Source organism: Mytilus edulis, chromosome 3 (assembly GCF_963676685.1).
Source record: "Mytilus edulis chromosome 3, xbMytEdul2.2, whole genome shotgun sequence".
In the NCBI taxonomy this organism is placed as follows: Eukaryota; Metazoa; Mollusca; class Bivalvia; order Mytilida; family Mytilidae; genus Mytilus; species Mytilus edulis.
Genome location: NC_092346.1, coordinates 7,782,562 through 7,806,122, shown reverse-complemented (window position 1 = coordinate 7,806,122; position 23,561 = coordinate 7,782,562). Strand labels below are relative to the sequence as shown.

The following is a 23,561-nucleotide window of genomic DNA, read 5'->3' as shown; positions in this document are numbered from 1 at the left end:
TAATAAAGAGTTATGAAGTAAAATGTACATGGGACAAAATCACAAAAAATACATAGAATAATACAAATTATCAATGAACAGGTGTTATATGTCAGTTTGGTATGATCAAGACGTTTGGTAAAGATAACATCCTTTTAAGAGAGTTATGGGGGTTTTCGTATTGCGGATTGCATTCCGTATTTGTATGATATGTTAGTTGATTTGTTCTCTTGATTTATTGTTACCATTCCATGTAGATGTGTTTTTGAAGAATAGAATTTATTAACTTGAATATTCGTTTATTATCTATGCCAGAAAGGAGCATTAAACAGGGCTTTACTTGACAGTCGATGTAGAGTCTGCAACAAAAAACGAATCATAGTATATTTTTAGCATTCTTTTAAACACATACAGTAGACGACTTTAGTTTTAATACCGATTTTGCCGCAAATACTAATATTCTCTTAGAAATCAAAGACGGTTACTTCGAAGTCGATAATAGGGCTATCTTAACTAGTTATCGTAAGTGTATACTAAGATAGCCGTTAAATTGTTAAGATAACCCACGAGGGGATTGCAGATACTCTCTTATCACCATCGTAATCTTCTTGTAAAGCGTTTTCTCTTAAATGAAACTTAAGATAGGTTTTCATGATACAGGGGCCCGCGGTAACAAGAAACTTCTCTTAAAGTCTTCGTAAGTCATAGTTTACGATTACACAAAGAATGCATTAAGGGTCCTTTTAAGAGTGTATCAAAAAGCATTCTATTTTCGTTCTTTTCTTTCCCATAACTTTGTTTGATAAAACCCTTAAAACATTCTTAGTCTAAGCGCACTTATTACTTTTCGGACTTATCCGACAACGTTTTCTTTGAAATTCTTTGATTTACACGTTAGTTTGTCCCGAAAAAATCTAGTGAAATGTTTGTATCGTAGGGCTATCATGACTAGCAGTGACACGGACAGTGAAATAAATGTATGCAATTACTTTTGCAAATAATCTTACATGTTTTCGATTTGTTTCTTAATCCGTTATAAATCAAGAGGACTTGAGCGGCCAAGCAATACACGTACAGTTTCATTCCCTGACATTCCTCATGTGTAAAATAAAGGTCATTTTCATTCTAAGATAGGTTGATGTGTGGGTAGAACCTCACTTACATTAAAATGTTTTTTCACAAGACGACGGGCGTATCATGCGCTCATGGCGCAGCTGTTTATTTAAATATTGATCAAGTCGAAATGCTATCTAAAACACTTACCACTCATTCAAAAAAGAAGGGTCTGACTTGTTTTTATCATACTGCTTTTATTACATTATAGATGTCTGTTTCCGTTGATTCCGTTAAATACCAATTCCTCAGAACAATTGGTACTTTGCGGAACGGAACGGAACGGAAAAATAAATTAAAAAGTTTAAATCACATTCAACTTGATCACTGTCTCTAATCATCGTCGGAACGGGCTGTTGAAGGCCTCTTTTTTAAAATATAATTACCGATGGAAGGAGAAAGACTTTTTGTGTAACCTGCCTTTGTGTTAAATTTTTTATTATTGATCAAGTCGAAAATGCTATCTAAAACACATACCACTCATGCAAAAAGAGGTGTCAGACAATTTTTGTTATCATACTGCTTTAATTACATTAAAGTTGTCTGTTTCCGTTTTTTCCGTTAAATACCAATTCCTCAGAGCAATTGGTACTTTGCAGAACGGAACAGAACGGAAAAATAAATTAAAAAGTTTAAATCAGATTCAACTTGATCACTGTCTCTAATCATCGTCGGAACGGGCTGTTGAAGGCCTCTTTTTTAAAATATAACTACCGATGGAAGGAGAAAGACTTTTTGTGTAACCTGCCTTTGTGTTAAATTTTTTATTATTGATCAAGTCGAAAATGCTATCTAAAACACATACCACTCATGCAAAAAGAGGTGTCAGACAATTTTTGTTATCATACTGCTTTAATTACATAAAAGATGTCTGTTTCCGTTTTTTCCGTTAAATACCAATTCCTCAGAGCAATTGGTACTTTGCGGAACGGCACGGAACGGAAAAATAAATTAAAAAGTTTAAATCACATTCAACTTGATCACTGTCTCTAATCATCGTCGGAACGGGCTGTTGAAGGCCTCTTTTTTAAAATATAACTACCGATGGAAGGAGAAAGACTTTTTGTGTAACCTGCCTTTGTGTTAAATTTTTTATTATTGATCAAGTCGAAAATGCTATCTAAAATACATACCACTCATGCAAAAAGAGGTGTCAGACATTTTTGTTATCATACTGCTTTAATTACATTAAAGATGTCTGTTTCCGTTTTTTCCGTTAAATACCAATTCCTCAGAGCAATTGGTACTTTGCGGAACGGAACGGAAAAATAAATTAAAAAGTTTAAATCAGATTCAACTTGATCACTGTCTCTAATCATCGTCGGAACGGGCTGTTGAAGGCCTCTTTTTTAAAATATAATTACCGATGGAAGGAAAAAGACTTTTTGTGTAACCTGCCTTTGTGTTAAATTTTTTATTATTGATCAAGTCGAAAATGCTATCTAAAACACATACCACTCATGCAAAAAGAGGTGTCAGACAATTTTTGTTATCATACTGCTTTTATTACATTAAAGATGTCTGTTTCCGTTTTTTCCGTTAAATACCAATTCCTCAGAGCAATTGGTACTTTGAGGAACGGAACGGAACGGAAAAATAAATTAAAAAGTTTAAATCAGATTCAACTTGATCACTGTCTCTAATCATCGTCGGAACAGGCTGTTGAAGGCCTCTTTTTTAAAATATAATTACCGATGGAAGGAGAAAGAATTTTTGTGTAACCTGCCTTTGTGTTAAATTTTTTATTATTGATTAAGTCGAAAATGCTATCTAAAACACATACCACTCATGCAAAAAGAGGTGTCAGACATTTTTGTTATCATACTGCTTTAATTACATTAAAGATGTCTGTTTCCGTTTTTTCCATTAAATACCAATTCCTCAGAGCAATTGGTACTTCGCGGAACGGAACGGAACGGAAAAATAAATTAAAAAGTTTAAATCAGATTCAACTTTATCACTGTCTCTAATCATCGTCGGAACGGGCTGTTGAAGGCCTCTTTTTTAAAATATAATTACCGATGGAAGGAAAAAGACTTTTTGTGTAACCTGCCTTTGTGTTAAATTTTTTATTATTGATCAAGTCGAAAATGCTATCTAAAACACATACCACTCATGCAAAAAGAGGTGTCAGACAATTATTGTTATCATACTGCTTTAATTACATTAAAGATGTCTGTTTCCGTTTTTTCCGTTAAATACCAATTCCTCAGAGCAATTGGTACTTTGCAGAACGGAACGGAACGGAAAAATAAATTAAAAAGTTTAAATCAGATTCAACTTGATCACTGTCTCTAATCATCGTCGGAACGGGCTGTTGAAGGCCTCTTTTTTAAAATATAATTACCGATGGAAGGAAAAAGACTTTTTGTGTAACCTGCCTTTGTGTTAAATTTTTTATTATTGATCAAGTCGAAAATGCTATCTAAAACACATACCACTCATGCAAAAAGAGGTGTCAGACAATTTTTGTTATCATACTGCTTTAATTACATTAAAGAAGTCTGTTTCCGTTTTTTCCGTTAAATACCAATTCCTCAGAGCAATTGGTACTTTGCGGAACGGAACGGAATGGAAAAATAAATTAAAAAGTTTAAATCAGATTCAACTTGGTCACTGTCTCTAATCAAGGACGAAGTGAGGTCAGTCTAGATATCATAATGCATGATTGCAAATGCGTTAATTTCATGATAATTTATCACGACAATCCGACATATTCATCTACAGAATATTTCCCGATGTTATACATTATTACACATTTCACCTGTGAAGATGAGATTAAGTATACATTCGTGTTATTTGTATATGGAAAACCGTAAAACACAGAAATTTTAAAGTTTGTTTTGTTTTAAAGATTTTTCGAAATTTTGATAAATGCCCCCTTTGGATACCTTAAATGAAATTCCGTTCCGTTCCGTAAAGTACCAATAGCCTTATACTGTGCAATTGAAAATTTCTTGCTATTGCACAATACTTAATATAATAATTTTGGACCCCAATTTGGACCAACTTGAAAACTTGGCCCATTATCAAAAATCTAAGTACATGTTTAGATTCAGTATATCAAAGAACCCCAAGAATTTAATTTTTGTTAAAATCAAGCTAATTTTAATTTTTGACCCTTTGGACCTAAATGTAGACCAATTTGAAAACAGGACCAAAAATTAAGAATCTGAATACACGGTTAGATTTAGCATATCAAAGAACACCAATAATTCATTTTTTTATGAAATCAAACAAAGTTTAATTTTGGTCCCTAATTCATTGGTACCAAAACTCCCAAAATCAATCCAAACCTTCCTTTTGTGGTCATAAATCTTGTGTTAAAAGTTCATAGATTTCTATTAACTTATACTAAAGTTATTGTGCAAAAACCAAGATAAATGCTTATTTGGGACCTGTTTTTGGCCCCTAATTCCTTAACTTTAACTGTTGGGACTAAAACTCCCAAAATCAATCCCAACCTTCCTTTTGTGATCATAGACCTTACCTTATATGTTAAAATTTCATAGATTTCTGTTTGTTTATACTAAAGTTGTTGTGTGAAAACCAAGAAAAATGCTTATTTGGACCCTTTTTGGCTTTAATTTCTAAACTGTTGGGACAAAAACACTCAAAATCAATCCCAACCCTCCTTTTATGGTCATAAACCTTGTGTTTAAATTTCATAGATTTCTATATACTTTTACTAAAGTTAGAGTATGAAAACCAAATGTCTTCGGACGATGATGACAATGACGACAACGACGACGCCAACGTGATACCAATATACGACCAAAAAATTTTCAAATTTTGGGGTCGTATAATGAGCCATGGCAATTCATGTGTTTTTCCCCAAGTTCTAAAACAGTTCTGAGAATATTTATGAGAAACTATAAATAAAATGCTTCGCTGAGCACAGTCTGATTATGATAAGACCTCAGAGGTCGAACCCTGAACAATTGTGGAAAGGAGTAGGTCCAGTAAGACCCCTTTTTGGCCCCAAAATATAGCAGTTTTACAAAATTGTTAAAATGTAAACTTTTAGTTATTTATTGGACAGTAGAATGCTTCTGCTACATAAATATGGGCTGTTTTTGACAATACAATGCACATATATCGGGTACTAGCACCATTAAGTCATGCTTAATTACTGAAATCTTCACAATTCTAGCATTTTAGTTAAATTTTAGACAGTTTTCGTGCGAAACGAAAGTGGCCGCATTCGTGTTCATCCTTAATATTGAAATGTAAGTTGTATTTTATGATAATACATAACATATATAAAGGTTGAGGATGAACACGGATGCGGCCACTTTCATTTATGACAAAAATCATCTGAAAAGTGACATTTTTCGGCAGATTTGGTAGATTTTTCATATTTGAGCTTGAATCGGGTTGTTTTTAATGACTAAATCAGTTAAAATCTTTCACATAAATTAATTGATTCAAATGAAATAGACACTTAAGTGTTTAAAAAGTGGTCAAAATCTTTCGTAAGATGAACCTGAAATTTGAGACCAAAATCGGTCCTTACCGGACCTACTCCTTTGGACACAATATTCAAGATTGATACTGTCTACTGTGTCCAAACTTTCAGGGTAAGACCTGGGAGGTCTAATCAGGCTACGGTTGGCAAAGAATATGTCTGAATATGGATTGTGATCATATTTTGGACATAATTTAGGTTTCTGACATAAAATAAATGTAATCAAAGATCTTAAAGACTGGAATTTTACATTTTTACTACATGTATGAGAAATATGATATCCAAAATCTAACAACATGGTTAAATTCAACATTTGATAAAAAAAAAAAAAAAAAAAAAAAAATTAATTTCAGTTGAAATCAAACAAATTTAAATTGTGGATTTTAAGTGGATTCTAAATTACAAGTACGATACATTGGCATCACTTATCAATGCTTATTATTGGTTTAAATGACATATTATTAAATTATTTAGATAATTGAAAGTACAAATGTACATATATTTTACACATGTTTTATCGTCTACAATTATAGATTATCGTTGGTCATCTCAACGAGATTGATTTTCTCGCTTGAGCTGGTACAGCGAAAGTGAGAAAAGCAATCGAGTTGAGATGACCAATGATAATCTGTTTATCGCTATTTTACCTATGAGGACGTTGTCAATTTCATGTCAATTTCGTTAGCAACGCCACGTGGCCTCCTTAGTTTCTAGTGATAATTTTTCCATCTCAAGCGGGAAGCATGATATGAAAATTATCACAAAAAAAGATCAAAAGAAAAATGCACAAAATAGCGATAATACACCTTATTGCTATTTGACCACCATTATTGGACATCACAAAGGTTCCTGTAAAAATTTGACATCATAATACAAAATATCTGAAGCCACAAATTATGGAAAGGTGATTGTTGGTCAGATTATCGGGTCAGCCGGAAATAGCGATAATGTGTATTAGGTAGTGTCAAGTCCTGTCAAAATGTACATGATATATGTTCCTGTCCATACCAATGCATGAGCCCAAATCTTGTTTGTTTTTCAGTGATGAAAAGGGTTTTGAATCCAAATAAATTTAAGCCGCTAATAATTAAAAGAGTAAAATCCCGCTAAATTTGGGACTCCTTTTCCCAAGTGACTAAGTGTGGCTAGTTGGTAGGACTAAATTATTCGAAACTTTCTCCTCTTGAATAGAGGGGTAAGTTGGATTTCAAAAGACTGAAATTTTATTTAAAAAGTGAAAACTGAAAAGTGGGGCGAGTTGGTCTGGGGTGAGTTGTCTTACATCCTCTTCCACATGAAACACTGGTTTCCTACAATATTAATAACACAATTGATTTAAACATTCTAATTAAAACATCCAATACCAATGTCTCTATTAGAGGGTTAGGTTCTGTGGTCTGCATTTTAAAATTAAACACGTAAACACGTGCAACTTCCTGTTTACATTTTTTCGAGCTTTTCTATCCTCTTCTTTAAACATCTGTACTGAGACAAAGGTGTTCTGAACAGCAAAATCGTTGAAACGTTTTATCCGAAGTAAAAATTAGATTAGAAGCAAAGTAAATATTGACATTGAAGAAAAAATTTAATCTCCATTCGGCTTTGGCCAACTCATCAATAAACACCACAGCGTTTGTCTATTATAATATTTAGGTATGCACTACCTTCAAACTCAATACAGGTTTATTCAATCTTTTCAGAGACAGCTTATAAACATTTGTTAAATTATGCAATACATAGCTAAATACCTTCTTTACAAATGTATGTTCATTTTTCACTCCCAACATATGTTACAAAAAATATATAATGCTAAAAAATGTTATTTCCGATTCTGTAACACTTGACAAATTGACAAACATACTGTGACATCAGACTCATGCTATTTTAAAAAGAAATTTTATAGAGACACCTGTCATTCACAGTAAACATGGTAAAGGCTGGAAAAAAAAGATTGATTACAGCATCGGCTAGCTGCAATGTTGGATGCTTTCCTGACGTTTTGGCCATGAACCAGTTCAGCCGTTTGTCGTTGTGTCCATACACTAGTTCTGTCCTGGTCATTTGGGTCCATTAATGCCATTATACATTTTTCTTTATGTACATGATGTCTGCATGTGCTTATCAATGTTAGAATAAAAATTTTATACATCTAGGTTGGTGGAATATAATAGTTTTATTGACAAATATAACTGCATGTATGATGCAGTGTACGGAAAATGTCCAATGAAAACCCTATTTGTGAATTTTATTCAGTATGCTTGCAGAAAACTGTCATACTGTCATGACGGTATTTGTTTCATCAATCTTCAAAAAAAGTATTAACACCATGATAAAAAATGATTGTATGGTCCAAACAATTTTTATTACATAGCCAAAATGGTACATCGCCAAAGCTAGCTCCTTGGCCAAAAGTTCTTGTTTCTGGTACGATGGTTTTCAGACCTGCCAACTAAACCGTTTTAATAAAAAAAAAATTAAATACGGTCTACGGAAACCTTTTTTGCTTGTTTTAATTTTCCTCACCATACCTACAATGTATAGTCTGACAAGATTTCTATTTACTTTGAAAGTATTTAAACCTTTGACTTAAGGAACATTGATTTCTCTGGCCAACAATTGTATATATAAGCCTTTAAATTAAAGTTTACTACATGTACATGTACTTGAAAACCAATTTACAAATTACAGTATAATATATACATTGTATGTACAATGTATAATGATAATAAGATTCCTGAAATTCAAACAAATAATAGTATAACATGATGATGACATCATACATATATGAACAATACATATATATATATAACTTGGAAGTATTTTGAAGAGGTTATCTGAAATTCTTTACACATCTATAAAGATGAAATAGGAAATAATTGATGCAAGCTTTATACTTTATTGTAGTTTTAACATGGGTAGGTATTATATTTGTGATTATTTTTGCCCAAGCAAAAGTGAGGGCTAAAATAACACCAATATATTGCCTACCCATGTTTTAACTACAATAAAGTATAGCTTGATCAATTATTTCGATTCTGATTAGGATAATTAAAGTAATTTTTATGTCCGTTAAGTATAATAAGTGTAAAAGCGTTTGTGTAGGCTCTTCCATGAACCTCCCATTTTGTTTGTAAAGAAGCAAAAGGCTGGCACTGTGATTTTTTAGAGGGAGGAGTTTGAACAGCCAGCATGAACGGTTGTCGTATCTAGGTCAAATATCTCAATTTCGGAATGCAACACATATCAGTCATAATAAATGAATTAGTAACATCATGTTAAGAGTTTGAAAGTGTTTTAAAGTTAAGGAAATATATTAAGTGCATGATAATTTGATGAAATTCATTATTTTGAGGAAGTTAACATATGCATGTGCAAACAAATTTTATTGGATTTAGAGCGTGGGTTTGTTCACAAAGTGAAAGAAGCGCGTCATATTAGAATTGTGTGTTTCTCCATAAATCTTCACTGATATATATCCTGTAATGTCTTAGAAATATTGACAATGCATATTTCAACACATTTTTGGGATCTTAGTGGCCTAGACTGGCAAGTGGTTGAAGGCCGTATATTGACCTATAATGGTTTACTTTTATAAATTGTTATTTGGATGGAGAGTTGTCTCATTGGCACTCACATCACATCTTCCTATATCTATTAGTAGTTTATCTATAGTGATCACTCATCAGTAGTTTTATCAAAACTGAAAACAATTATATTTCAAAAATTGCTCAAAAATCAAAGTTTTTGATCACGAAAATTATGCAAATGACTGACACGATTTGGAAAGAAATAATAGTGAGGACCAGCACATTAACTTCAATGACCATTAGGGAAAAACACATGTTGAGAAATATGGTTTTGTTACAAGCATGAATGTTATAGTGATATACTTCGAACCTATCTTAATCAACATGATTAAATTATAAACATACAATTTATTTTACATTAAAGATATTTTTATTTAAAATAATGTAGGTTACTATTATGTGTACTTTAAAAAAAGAATTGTTATACATTGTGTCTTCTTAGATTGTGCTATATACCTGTATACCATGTAGTCCTTGAAACATACATTGTACAATTTTGTTTACATTACAGATATCAAAGATGATTCTCCAATCATTGTCCATTCTCTTTTTGTGTGTTACCATAACAACACAACATCAGAATCAAGCTTTCCCACCTGGAGTCCCTCCACAGCAACAACACATGCATCAACCACCTGGAAATCAACAGTATCAAGGTCAACAACAACAAAATCAACAGTATCAACAAGGTCAAGGTCAGCAAAATCAACAGTATCAACAAGGTCAAGGCCAGCAACAACAAAATTTACAGTATCAACAAGGTCAAGGTCAGCAACAACAACAGTATCAACAACCACCTCAAGGACAACAAAATACACAGCAATTTCAACAGCAGCCTCCACCAAATCAAAATCAAGGTCAAGGAGGTCATCATGCAGGTCATCAAGGTCAACATACTTTCAACCAGAGAGAAAATGTACATAATCAAGAGTAAGTTTGTTTAAAAGCTTTACCATGTTTGTGAACGGAGAAAGTAAATTTTGATTAAAGTTCATAAGGTTTTGTAAATTACAATCATTTTAAGAAAATCTGCATCTAATTAAGAAGGAGAAATTGTATACATTATACATTTTGCATTAAATAACAGTTTTAAGTTCAACCACTGAACAACAGGCTCCTATATATATTTCACAACAAAATCATAACCTATTCATATATTTCTTAGATATCACATCACATGTACGTGAACAATCTTTGATATCTTAATTAGATTGAAAAGGATTATATGATATATGTAAATTAAAACTCTGGCAGAAAAAAAGATGTTTAACCTTTAGAAATATAGAATATTTCACTTTTTGAAACGGTTTGCCATGAATATTTCTGATGAACATGATGAAGTTGTTTATAAATATGTATTTATTAAATGACTATGAAGCTTGTTCCAATAGGACATGATAGAACAAATTATCTTTTTACAGACATATAAAAGAGCATTTAAAAGAAGTGGTGGACAAACCAGAGAAAGAAATGTCAGATGATGAGTTAGAATTCCATTACTTTAAATTACATGATTATGACGGTAACAATAAACTTGATGGTGTAGAAGTAACCAAAGCTATAACTCACTTTCATGATGGTAAGTCTATCTAGTCACCAGTAGTATATATTGTAGAATAGTTCCTGTATTTATTTTAAAGTTGATATCATCTTTAGTAGTTAAAAATTTGTGTCTATTTGCACTCAATAGCTGCCACAAAGTTGAACCATACCAAGAGATTGAAATTCATAATTTTTGTTTTCATTTATAATGTATATTTTTTTTTTTATGATTTCAACACATCTACTTTTTAACAACCTTGACTGGCTGTGAAGCCCTTGCATGGTCAGCTCTATGCCCTACGGCATTTGTACACATTAAACTGTTTCTGCTGTGGTCATCAAGTTGGAAAAAAGTTGGCCATTTTTTGCTTGAAGTGTATCGATTTGGTTTTTTGACTTAGGTAAGTTTGGTCAGCCTGCTAACCACGTTTTTAGCACACCTTGCCATAGGAAATGTGAGCTATTATCATCACGTCACTTGGCCTCCTTCGTCATCCATCCAGTGTAAACTATTTCAAACATCTTCTGCCCTGAAACTACTGAACTAATTCCAACCAAACTTAATCTTAATGATCCTTAGCGTATCTAGAATAAAGGGGCATTAGGTTAGTTTGCTGACAACATGGATAAGTGTGTCTTTGAACCATACCGTCAGCTTAACATTGTGTATTTAGCAGATAGTTTATAGGAGCTGATCCAGCACATCTTTTCAGCTGTAAGGACTGAGACCTGACTGGATCATTAAACACTAAAATCCTTTATCCATTAAAATTCCACAAAATTAAGGAGTGATTTTCTTAAAAGTTTCATACTACGAGGAAAATCAGTACCAGATATATTTTGATAATTATTTAAATCTCATCAAAAGTAAATGTGTATTGTTTTTACTTGTAAACATGCCTTAATATTTTAATCCTTGTTTCAAAATGTATTGGATAAATTTCTTATGCTGAAAATGTTATTTTTCATTTTGAGTTACTTCCCTTTATTTGTATGATTGGATAAATGACTGTTGTAAGCTTAGCTTGAGATATTTGATAAACTTACTGAAACATTTGTATGTTGAGCTCTTTTTTTTTTCGTAGCTTGGTTTCTGTCTTATTGACAAGTTGTTTGAGTACAAACGGTCTATCCCCTGCCATACAATTGTGGTATTGATAGATACACCTTATTGCAATTTGAAAATCTGCTCTGGTTGATCAGAGAATCTGCACCACTTGTGGCATCAGATATTTTGCACTATGACATCATTTTTTACAAGAACCTTTGTTATGTCCAGAAATTGCGGACAAATAGTGATAAGGTGTTTTTAACTTATCTTTCAAATTAAGCCCTTTCATTGTCTGTTAAATATCTATCAATCCAAGCTTAAACCTTTGTTCAACATCAGTAAAATGGTTGATGTTGAGATTTTAAATTGACCAATTAAATTTCTAATGAAACATTTGAATTTTCTGTAAATTTTTAAATTGCTGCTTGCAATTGTTGTACTATGGACAAAATATGAGATTAGTTATTATGAGTTTAGGAAATGTTTTCAAAATTTCAAATGCAATTTTTTTTGTATTTGGGAAACTTTTCAAATCTTATTTTCCAAATGATAAAAACACTGCAAAACTTTCTGAATTTACATTTTATAATAAATGATTGTTGACAAGTAAATCATTCAGCGCCTTTGTAAACTCTGAATTATTTCTTATTCTTGATTGAATATTATTGAAAACTTTATGCTGCATTTTTTAAGTGGAAATGAATTCTTTATTTATAAAATGCTTTTCTGAAAATAATTAGAACTTGCAGAATCCGAGGGAGGTAAGAAAGATATGAGGGAACTTTTTAAACATGTTGGGTTTCTGTCAAGAAGTTAATTTAACATAAGTCAGCATGGCATACACAACTATAAACTGTAAACCAACTTATTTTGGCTGATATTTTGCATTTAGATCTTTTTGTCCAATATTGCATATCTTTTTTTAGAAATTATTTTTTTCTTGATACATTTATATGAAGGGAAAAAAACCTTTACTTGTGTTGCAACAAATTATTTTTCACACATCAGGTAATTGTTCAAAAGTTGCAAAATTTATTTCGTGCAAAACTGATTTGGTTAACAGTATAAGAGGACAATACATATAAAATCCCTACTCACTTTCTTTGAGTGAAACAGTAGTATTCACTATTGGAATATTTATTTTTTTATTAGAATTTCATATCATTATATATAAATGAAATATTTTATTTTCAGAACTTGAGCATTTGCTCATTTCTGGATTTGTTTGAGCCATACCCATTTTAGGGTTCAATTTATGTGGCACTTGTTTGAAAACTTGAGTGTAGGTGTTTAATTGGATAAAAGATCTATAACTTTATTGAAAAACTTATTACTGATAGTATACAAGTGTATGTGCATTTGAAATCCAAATTTAAAGACTTCCGTATGTGACATAATTTTTCATTCATACGGATAAATTTTACATAGTCAATTTTTCATTTAATTTCCAAATAATTTCTAAAAGTGTGATGATTTAAAGTACATGTAATACTTCAGAAGAAAAAAAATATATAAATAAAATTGATATGAATGGGGGATATCTTTTTTATTGGAAACTTTACATCACGAAAATTATTGTATGTTATTTATCGTCCCATGAAATGGTAAAATGAACATGAATTTCATTATATTCTGTGTTTATATTTTAAATTTAGGGAAGAAAAAGAAAGATTTTTGTATTTTAACATTCTATAAAACTGTACAAAAATAGACAACTTCATTGATACAAATTCAATGCAGTGGGAAGTTAAAAAATAAATAAATGAAAAAGTGCATATTGCAATGAAATGTCATTAATATTCACAGTAGAGCATAAAAAATGTGTGCAAAACGAGATAATATTTGATTTGGAGGTATTTCACCAAAAATTAAGACCCTAGCTATTTGTTAATATTTTTGTTGAATATATTGAGAGAAATTTTACACGAAATCATCAACATTCACCACTATTTATTTTCAACTGGATCACCTCGTGTTAGGTAAAGCAGAAAAGATAAAATAATCTAACACAACATACAGAATGCAATTTACTTACAACTGAACATCACTTTGCAACATAGTGTTATCTTACACTCTTTATCATGGCGCTATAAAAAGTACTTGGGAGAAAACTGTTAGAAGTTTTAAGAACAGTTAGGTTACTTCTCTTTCAGGTTAAAATTTGAATTAAAATGAAGGACTGAAAAATGGATCATTTTATAGTATGAATATTAATAAATAAAAGAGAACATAATTTCCTTGTGATAACAATTTTATGAATGAGCTTTTTCAAAAGAGGGGGGGGGGGGGGTCCTAACAATATTTTCCCATTCAAATGCATTGATGTTCAAAAAAGGAGACTTCCAACCCCCAGAAACCACCCCTCGCCCCTTGGATCTGCCACTGATGTAACACACATTATTATATATGATTACTATTCTGTAGACAAAAATCATACCCATGATAACAACACAGAGAGTAAGTGCCCTACAATTGCTTATTCTTTATATTTTTATTTTCTATTATTTATGATTGGTTTTGGAAATTTTATGTTGGTAAATGGTCCATTTTATTTTGAATCTCAATTCTATATTGGAGTTTCAAAAGTTTTATTTCGTTTTTTTCTTTTGAACCTTTACAATTTTGCTATTTTCTCAATTTTCAGTCTTTCACTTTTTGGTACAAAAAAGGTTGAGTTTTACTTGCATTTACTTTAGTCAGAGTTTTTTTTTAGGAATCCAATTTTATTGTCTTCTTTTTGAGACACTTATATATAAATGAGAGATTGTTTTCTTATTCCCATAAAAAATCTGTAGCTATTTAAAAATTTTCACGTGTTAAATAAAAACTGAAATTTCTGACAATTTGTCTAAAATGAATAATTACACAGTAAAAAGATGTTGAATGCAAATTCTCCTTTAAATTTATACATTGTGGTGTACTCATTAATTACAATTTGTTATCTTAATTGTCATATTGTATGGCCATATTGCAAATTTTGACCTTATAAAAGTCAATCAAAATTTAGGAACATATTTCGTTGCATTAAGTTCCGTGTAAGCCATCGATTTTAACACAATTCATTAAAACCTCTGGGATAGAAAACTTTGATGTTGTTCTAACCCGTCACTGTCTTGAGAAGACCCTAGAGGTGTAAAATCTCCGCCTTCCTCGTTGAAACAGCCAGGTGGTAACTCTTTAATTATTGACGATCGCGAGCTCGTTGAGTAAATGCCAGCAATCTTACAGGCCTGATGGGATGGCTGTTTAAAGCGTGTTATGCATGAATAATTCTCGAGAGAAGGGGTAATTATCATCCCGGATTACTGTCAACTTTTACAATATAATCCTACCGTTAAATGTTATTGGTGTGTATTGCTTATACTGCCCTAAGCCTTTTTCATTTTATCCCATTTTATCCCATTAATTGCTTTTATGGTAGTTCAAGGTGGACAGTATTTTCTTCTGATTTTCCTGTGTTTCTACAGGTACAATGTAAAAATGTATGGAAATGGGTTATTTGGTATTTTCTGAGATTACTACATATACCATTTATACTATGTGTTATAGTCGTCTCAAGTATTTTTTTACTTTACATGTTTGTTTTATATAAAACCACATAAAAAAATATTGTTGGTAATTTTTGTTTTTGATTTCATTTTTACTAGCAACAACAAAAATGTTTTACAGCTTTATTTTTTTTGTTTGAATTTTGAATTTTGTTTGTGAATAAAATATCAGTACTATTTTTTTCATTATAATATTTAACAAGTAAGACATTTTTTAAAAGCAATCCCTTCTTTAAAGTTCTTTAAATAAAGTTTTAAATTCTTATCTTCTGTTTTCAAGGTTCAAATTAAACTCTGTTCAATTTTTATTTTATTCCTTCACAATAAAATTGATTAAAGCTGGAAGTTGCGTTATTCTTTCAATCTTTAATTTTTAAGATAATTTTGAGAACACATTTATTTGAACAGATGTTTCTCAAACTTAGATATATTCGGTTAATAACAGTTGGTTAAAGACTACAAAATCATTTGAGAGAAAATTTAAATATTGTTCATGATTTACTTTTTAATTGCAATTGACATTTAAGACACTGATTTTCATAAGAAAGAAAGGCATTGAATAGGAGAAGTACATTTGTATGCAAGATAAATTGCAGCACATTAAACAATAATGATTGATGTAAGTAAAATTCCAAGACAGGCTGCATTTCATTAATTGTTCATCAAACATTTAAAAAAATCTTTAGGTTGCAGACAACAATTTGACAATCCCATCTTTTTTTTTTTTTTTTTTTATCAAATACTAATTAAATGAATATGCAAAATGCTTCGAAAAGTTTACATTAATTAAACAAAAATACAAAATTTAAAATTATAAGCAACTTTACCCTTAGTATATGACACCTTCTTCATGATTAGTATTTTGGTAATAGAGGTAAAATAAAACAAAATAAAAAAATAACTTCAAAAAGTAAAAACAGCAACATTAATAATTTGAAAAAGAATCAAAATCACATGGTTACATTATTAAGTTACTTTAAAATTTATAAAGTCTAAAAGTAACATTAAAACTTCAAAAAAAAAAAAAAAAAAATAACATTGAAAAATAAAAAATCAAAAAGTATAACAATCAAAATTAAAAAGCCAAAAAGTAACATTAAAAGATATAAAAAAAACACTAAAAGTAACATTATCTAATAAGAAAGTAACATAAAAGTCACCTACTGGTAACCTGTGCTTTCAAGAAATAAGAATTCAAATTGGAATGGCATTGTAGTAGTAAGAGAGCAATGCAAATCTAGTTAAATATTATATTAATGTATATTTACAGAAGACGAAGGAAAGGGAGAAGGTGAACATGGGACCGGAGAACATGGGGCCGGAGAAGGAAAAGAAAATCATCAGAAAACACCACCTAAAGTTTACTCGGACGATGAATTGACTAGTATTATAGACATGGTGATGAAAGAAGATGATCTCAATGATGATGGCTATATAGAATACTTTGAATTTGTAACGGCACAGAGAAAAGCTAAAGAAGGGGGAGAGAATAAGCCACCAGCTTAAAGACTTCTTAATGAAGTTTTTGTTACTTAGGCCCTTTATTTATGACCAAATGGGCATTTGAGATCTGATTTGGAGAATTTTGAATTAATAAAAAAATTAGGGAACTAAAATACGCAAAGTTAAAGAATGGGGAAATGGATGATTTATATTTGTTTGTTATAATGAAATTATCTTGTATTTAAGGATGAATTTTTATATGATACCTGTCTCCTGTAAATCCATCCCCTTTAATTTCATATGAGAAATACAGAAAATGAAAAGTATATCTGCTTCTTCTCTTTAATAGAATATTTCAGTTCACTGGCTTTTCTTTAATTGAACATTTTACTTCACTGGCCTTTCTTTTATTTGTTAACAGGGTGGTAGGGATGTAGTATTGTAGTTTTCAGGAAAGTATTTTTCTTTATACTGCTTGTTCAAAGGTCACAGAAAATTAACTTATTATGAACTTTCGTCATTTTGAATTGAAAAATAAAATTTGTTTTCTTATGTCTATATGAGGTTGAAAGCAAATGCTATTTGCATTAGATTCACAAAGAATATTTTAAAGTATGGACTTAAATGTAATCTTTATGTGGGTTTTTATAATCAATATTTGATATTTTTTTTTATAAAAAATGTATGTTGATTCGACACATAGACCTGTGAGGCCACTTTTTTTTTATTAGTTGGTTTACGGGATTCTTCTTAAAAAAGGAAGGGTAGGAGGTCGAAAAAAAAATAAAAATAAAAATTGGAATTAATGCTGTTTTTTTTTTAACAACAATGGAGAGAAACAACAAACAATGACATTACTCTATATAATAGTGTATTATACTAACAATGTATGCAGATCGTTTCATAATTTGGTATTAATTCTTGCTGTTTATTTTAAATTAAATGTGTTACAAGGAGTCAAATGTCAATGTAGATTAATGAAAGAAGATATATATTAAATGTCCCTGATGAAAGGGAAGTGTCTTTTCCAATTGCATTTCTCTTTGTTCTGTGTATTTATTTATCAAATTTAGATCAGGGAGTGACAAAATTCCTCATAACACAATATAATTTTATTGAGGAAATACCATATGCGCTCTGCAGGTCATATGCCTTCATATGTGGTACATGAAAACATGTCCTTTTTAGTGGGTCTCATTGGGGTCTAAGCGTGACGCGGGATTGCCGATTTTTCGTAAGCGTGAAACGTGAAAGTCAAATTATTGTGTCGTGAAAACGGGAAATGAGGTCTTGCGGGACCCGGGAAATGACAAAAAAATTAGAATTGCTTACGTACATAGTGTAAGCGGGATACGGGAATCTGACAAAACAGTAAGCGGGATCCGGGATCGGAACCCCCCAATGAGACCCCCTTTTTAGGCTTTTTATGCTATTTTACACTGCTATAAGTATTAGCTTATATCTCGAAGTGTCCTGTGATTGTCCCTTTTTATAAATGTTGAAGTGATTTTAATTGTCCTGCATTCTATGACAGTAATACAATGATTTTGTGTTGGGATATTGTTCACCATACCCCATCTCTGTTCCATTAAATCTTAATGGGTACCGTGGGAAGGTATTTATATAATAAGGCCAATTAATGACACCCATCCCTGGCAGCAAGTTAAAAGATTCTTCCCTTTAGTGACGTCTGGCAAATCTGGGATGCCAGGAAGCCTTGCCAGATGTCATAATTATTTGGACTAGTACCTGTAATGGAACTAAAACAGCCCCTTTCAACGGGTCTCAGACTTTCTGATCAACACTTGAACCAAAGTTGACCCGCCGTCAACCTCACTGACTGTCTGAAACAGGGATTCAAACACGGGCACTTGTTTCTATCCATAGGAAGGTCGACTATCCATATAAATAGAACTTCTAGAAACAAGTGCCTGTGGGTTCAAACTAGCGATGGTCCGACCTTTTAAACCAGAATACCCAAACGATCTCAAAAATAATTTTCATTTTTATTATTCATGACTGCGATGTTCAATTTGTTCAACCGCTAGATTTACACCGAAAATCTCCAACAATTAATGGGTAAATCTAAGTACGTAGTCTTTAGTCTTTACAAGTACGTATTGTAAAATCGTATCTGGTCCTCCATTTTCAACTGGTTCCTTTTCACCCCATTAGATCATAATGAAACGTTGACTGAACAGGGAACCGCCTTTCAACTGGTTCCTTTTCACCACATTAGATCATGATGAAACGTTGACTGAACAGGGAACCGCACGGGATTTTCGAATCGACTCCGAGGGTATTCCGACTGGAAGAAGAAAGACCGATCTTTTTTTTATCATGTTTTTATTTTTATTTGTACTTCTTCAAACAGAAAAGGGTCGGCGGAATTAAAAAAAATCTTCAAAATCGTTTTTATTTTTATTTCAATATCGTGAAATACAGGGTCGGCGGATCCGTAAACCAACTAATAAAAAAAAAGTGGCCTGAGGTAAATTTTTATTTACATTCTGCTTTTTCTTAAACTTTTTATCATGATCTGAAAACTGTATAAAATGTATGTACTCATAACCAACGTACATGTACTATTTTTCATGCTTAGTTCTTTTTAGGGCTGATCATACAATGATTTTTTTCACAATTTTCTGACTTTGTTGAAGTATTTGCATTATATTTGACACACAAGTCGCACAAATAACTTCTCAGCTAAAAAAAAAATTGTTTGTGCATAATTTCATGTTTTAATTGTTACTTTATTTTAATAGGGCAATTAAAAAAATATTCATTGATGATTTTACTTGTGAGTTGCATGAATGAATTGTTGGAAAATTTCATGTTATAGTTGTTACTTGGACAATTGAAAAGTCTGTCCAATGAGGCAATGATCATATGTTATATTATGGTATTATATTGAAGTACAAATGTATTATCTTTGGTTTTGTGATCTGAAGAAATCCACTAAAACAATTATAAAGATCTTTTATAAAATTCTTCTTTTATAAATGAAGTGCTATTTTGTGCTGAATTTTGTTCTTTACTATGTAAGCTTTAATCGTGTATATGTGCATGCAATAATAGCACTTAGATGTGCGGCAATCAACAATCAATGAATTTAATCTCTCTTTATGCCCCCCTTGTAAGAAAGGGGGATATTGGAAAAATGTATATTTCTTGTGCATCATAAATAAAACTGTATACATAAAGTCTTCACAAATAACATTAAAGGTATACCAACTCACCTCAAGTTATAACAATCAGTTATACCTTATAAAATTTATAAACAAAATTACCCGTAGAAAAAATATAGAAAATATCTATTATTTTTCCGCCTGATTTGTTTATAATTTCAGTGAAATGCAAAATGTTTCTATTAAAATGATGCAGAATTTCATAACTTTATCAAAATCAAAATTTGGTAAGTTAGTAGTACTGTAAACTCATTGTGTGCATTTATTATTGCAATTTTTTGAAGAATTTGACAAAAATGGCAGATAAATAATTGTGTTTATTGGAAAACAGATTTATGTCATGTATGCATAAGATATGAGAATGTGATTACTTATTATTGCAATTCTCATCACCCAGTCACATTATTTGCATTTATAAAAAAACCCACAATAACATTCAGATTGACAGTATCTGTTTTAGAATGTAGGAAGTTTAGGGACATAGTCCTGCAATAGATTTTATAGTGCAGCATAGATAAAAAGTTGATTCAAAACAGTAGATTTCTTATTTTTATAACAATTTATAAGTAATAAAGTAGTTTTGTTTTTAATATTATAGTCCCAAGCTCAAAGATAAAAAAAAAAAATTCAAAATCTCAAACTTTAAATGCAAAATTATTCATCGATTTGTCAAATTTACATTCTAAATGATCTTTGCTTTAAAATTAAAATAAAAGGATGTTATAACAGACCTATTTGAAGATTTGTCAATTTCCCATGCCTATATTGATAGATCAACATTGATAAAGATTGTCATCAAATACCTAATGAAAATGATGACCAAAGCATTGAAAATATGTCATGTATGAATGAAAAGTTCAATTCTTATTTTTATCTTTTTCAATCTTTATATGATTGAAATTAATGAATTAAAATATTTATTTATTTTTGTCTCTATAGGAACATTCCCTTTTTGTGTTGTCTGCGGCAAATATTGTTGTAGAAAAACCAAGTGATCCTACATTCCATTGACAACTTCCTAACAATTAGTTTCAATTTGTGGTTAACTTCTTTGAGACATCTATAAACTTGTCAAAATCTCATTAAATTTGTCGAAAATTGTTCAGAAGCTTCTTTCTGATAAAAAAAAAAGAAGGAAAATTTAATTTTTTTATTTTTGTTTTTCCATAATTCCCTTCATTATATAATCTTTAATGTGTTTAATTTTAATGATTTTAAAACAATATTTCAAATAGATGAATAATTTATTGTTTATTATTGGATGATTTTGTAGATACAAATTTCAATATGATGCTATTTAATTAAAAATATTAAAACAGTATTTATCAATGAAAAATTACAAGAATAAGATAATTACAATGTTACATGAAGTTCACATATTGGATTCTGAGACAAGTTTGGAAAAACTTTGATAAATCTGTCTCCCAAATATTAGTAATACCATTGTGATGAGTTCTTAATGAGAGACGATTCACAGGGGCTTGTTAATTAAGCATATTCACTACATTTCCCAGACATAGCCTTATTTATTTGATTGTTTGACCTAATTATTAGCTATTGTCATTTTATGCTCATTTTACCAAATCATTGTGCAATTGATATATATGTGGTGGAAGTATGATATTGTAAAAGTTTTTAATAAATGGAGAGATATATTTGTAAACTTTTCTTTTGTCTTGTTTATAACATCAAGATATGCAGAAGAAACCACAGGGATCGTCAAACTCATAACTCGTCAGTTGACTGACAATGCCATGGTAAATCAAAGTACTGAAGTACTGAACATCGGATGACCGCAGGTTCTTGTGGATGGTCAAAAGCACATGTCACAGAAACAGATCACATCTCTATACCTGAAACTTGGGTTAATTTACAAAGATATGTTTTTCTGATACAAGTTCGTGCTTGGATGATGAATAAATGACAGGAAATTCAACCTCACCGTAATAACTATTATATTGTAGTGCAAGAAATCAGTATACCTTGGACTATTATACTTGTATAATAATAGTCGTAGAGAATACACTGGTTTGTTGTTATATATATTATTAATATTACGATTGCATGTATGTACCGATTATCAGGTTGTCTGCATGTTGATATCGTAAAATATCAGCTGCGAGACATAATATTAAGCTTTTTGTCGAGTAAGCGCAGCGAACGAGATCAAAAGCCTTTATATTATGTCGAGCAGCTGATATTTTACAATATTAATACGCCGATAACCTGATAATCGATTTATCGGGCTGCATTTGCGTCTTTTGGACAAGTATTGTCTTAGTTTCACCAGCAACCGGAAGTTGACTTGATAAGTTTGGGTCAAGGTCAAACTTATCAACGTCGGTTCAAACATTATGACGTCGCTGATATGTCCGGGTCAAAGTTATTAAGGCCAGGTCAACGTATTTGACGTCACAAAGCCGTGCTATGGAGTTTTATTAAGAGCTGAGCAGATTGATATAGACAGTTGGACGACCGATAAATATCATTTTCATCTATTTGTATATATGATAATTCTATTCTACTATTAATATAGTGCAGTGCAAGTGCATGGTGGACACTCTTCTGTAAAAAAAAAATCAAAGCCTTAAAGGCTGTAAAAGCAATTGCTGCCATGTTAATGTTTTGGGACACTTTTATTTTTCATCTACATATATAAGAATTAAACCTGACAGGACATGGTTGTCTAGTGAAAAGCAAGAAGGTTTTGACTTTATATCAATAAAAGACTTAAGCAGGAAATCATTTTTAATATGTTTTATATTTCACAAGGAGACAACAAGTTTACCAGGCTAAAGTTGGGGTAATTATGGATTATCCCCTGGTAGTGTTTGTAACTGGGCAATAATTACTTTTATTTATTTAATTTTAACAATTTTCATAATTAATTTAAATTAAATATTCATTTAAAACATTTCACCTTTCGAGACGCTAATGTTGAAAAATGGGACAGAAATAAAATAACTTACAAGACATAAACATGTAAAAAATAAATATATATTTCAGCTTACTAAAAATATTTTCATAGTGTTACTTTGACATCATTTCTACTAAGTCCCACACATAATAGTTCATTTGATATGTGTCATTCTCATGCGGTACGAGAAGTTTTCATGTCGCTAAATAGTTTTCTTGTCGCTTAATTTATTCTTCTTGACCGTTCTTGACGCTACTTGTCGCTAAAAGTTCTTCTTGTCGTTATTAGTGAGACCGCTATTTTTAGATTACAGGTGGTCATTTACACTACACGTATAACCTGTGTAGTGATTTTTATTTTACGATAAATTTATGAATGAACGATAATTTTATGAATGAACAAGAGCACCTGACCTCTTTCTGAAACACCAATTAAACATATAAAATCGTATTTATTAAGATATAATTCAGTCAAATTTTCACCACTAAATCAACAACTGAAATGATTCCATATTTTGTTGAAACATCGTACAACCGGAGAACAGAAATCGCAGGTATGAAAATGCACTTTTTTCACTGGTGTTGAAAACCCAACACTAATTTGACTAGAATTTATGAATGACGGAAATTTAAGCGATAACAATACATCGGAGTGACCTCAAGGTCATCCTCTGTAAAAATTACTACAAAAACAAACTTTAGCCTACTGAACACAACATATAAAAC

At 31.0% G+C, this 23,561-nt stretch overlaps 2 protein-coding genes across 3 annotated transcripts in view; one reads left to right on the top strand and one right to left on the bottom strand.

The window, feature by feature from the left end:
- LOC139515709 (TATA box-binding protein-associated factor RNA polymerase I subunit A-like) overlaps nucleotides 1–7,052 on the bottom strand; it is a 68,222-nt gene extending 61,170 nt beyond the window's left edge. Inside the window, exon 1 of the mRNA XM_071305370.1 lies at nucleotides 6,925–7,052. Within this exon, the coding sequence (XP_071161471.1) occupies nucleotides 6,925–6,963 (39 nt within the window). The 5' untranslated portion in view covers nucleotides 6,964–7,052. The remainder of the gene's footprint in view (nucleotides 1–6,924) is intronic.
- A 58-nt stretch (nucleotides 7,053–7,110) lies between these two features.
- Nucleotides 7,111–21,582, top strand: LOC139515710 (lymphotoxin beta receptor inhibitor-like). Of its 2 annotated transcripts, XM_071305372.1 has the most exons (6): nucleotides 7,111–7,213; nucleotides 9,659–10,077; nucleotides 10,569–10,726; nucleotides 14,165–14,197; nucleotides 16,559–17,443; nucleotides 19,223–21,582. In XM_071305372.1, the coding sequence occupies exons 2-5, from the start codon at nucleotides 9,668–9,670 to the stop codon at nucleotides 16,792–16,794; spliced, it is 837 nt and encodes a 278-aa protein (XP_071161473.1). In that variant the 5' UTR covers nucleotides 7,111–7,213; nucleotides 9,659–9,667; the 3' UTR covers nucleotides 16,795–17,443; nucleotides 19,223–21,582. The 2 variants fall into 2 exon arrangements, with proteins under 2 accessions (XP_071161473.1, XP_071161474.1); XM_071305373.1 differs by lacking the exon at nucleotides 14,165–14,197.
- The last annotated feature ends 1,979 nt before the right edge of the window (nucleotides 21,583–23,561 follow it).

What these genes read in the sequence shown, in the direction of transcription:
- LOC139515710 (XM_071305372.1), top strand. Translation starts at nt 9,668, where the DNA reads ATGATTCTCCAATCATTGTCCATTCTCTTTTTGTGTGTTACCATAACA. An exon ending in GAAAATGTACATAATCAAGA is followed by an intron (nt 10,078 to 10,568) that starts GTAAGTTTGTTT and finishes ATCTTTTTACAG; the next exon opens with ACATATAAAAGAGCATTTAA. An exon ending in TATAACTCACTTTCATGATG is followed by an intron (nt 10,727 to 14,164) that starts GTAAGTCTATCT and finishes ACTATTCTGTAG; the next exon opens with ACAAAAATCATACCCATGAT.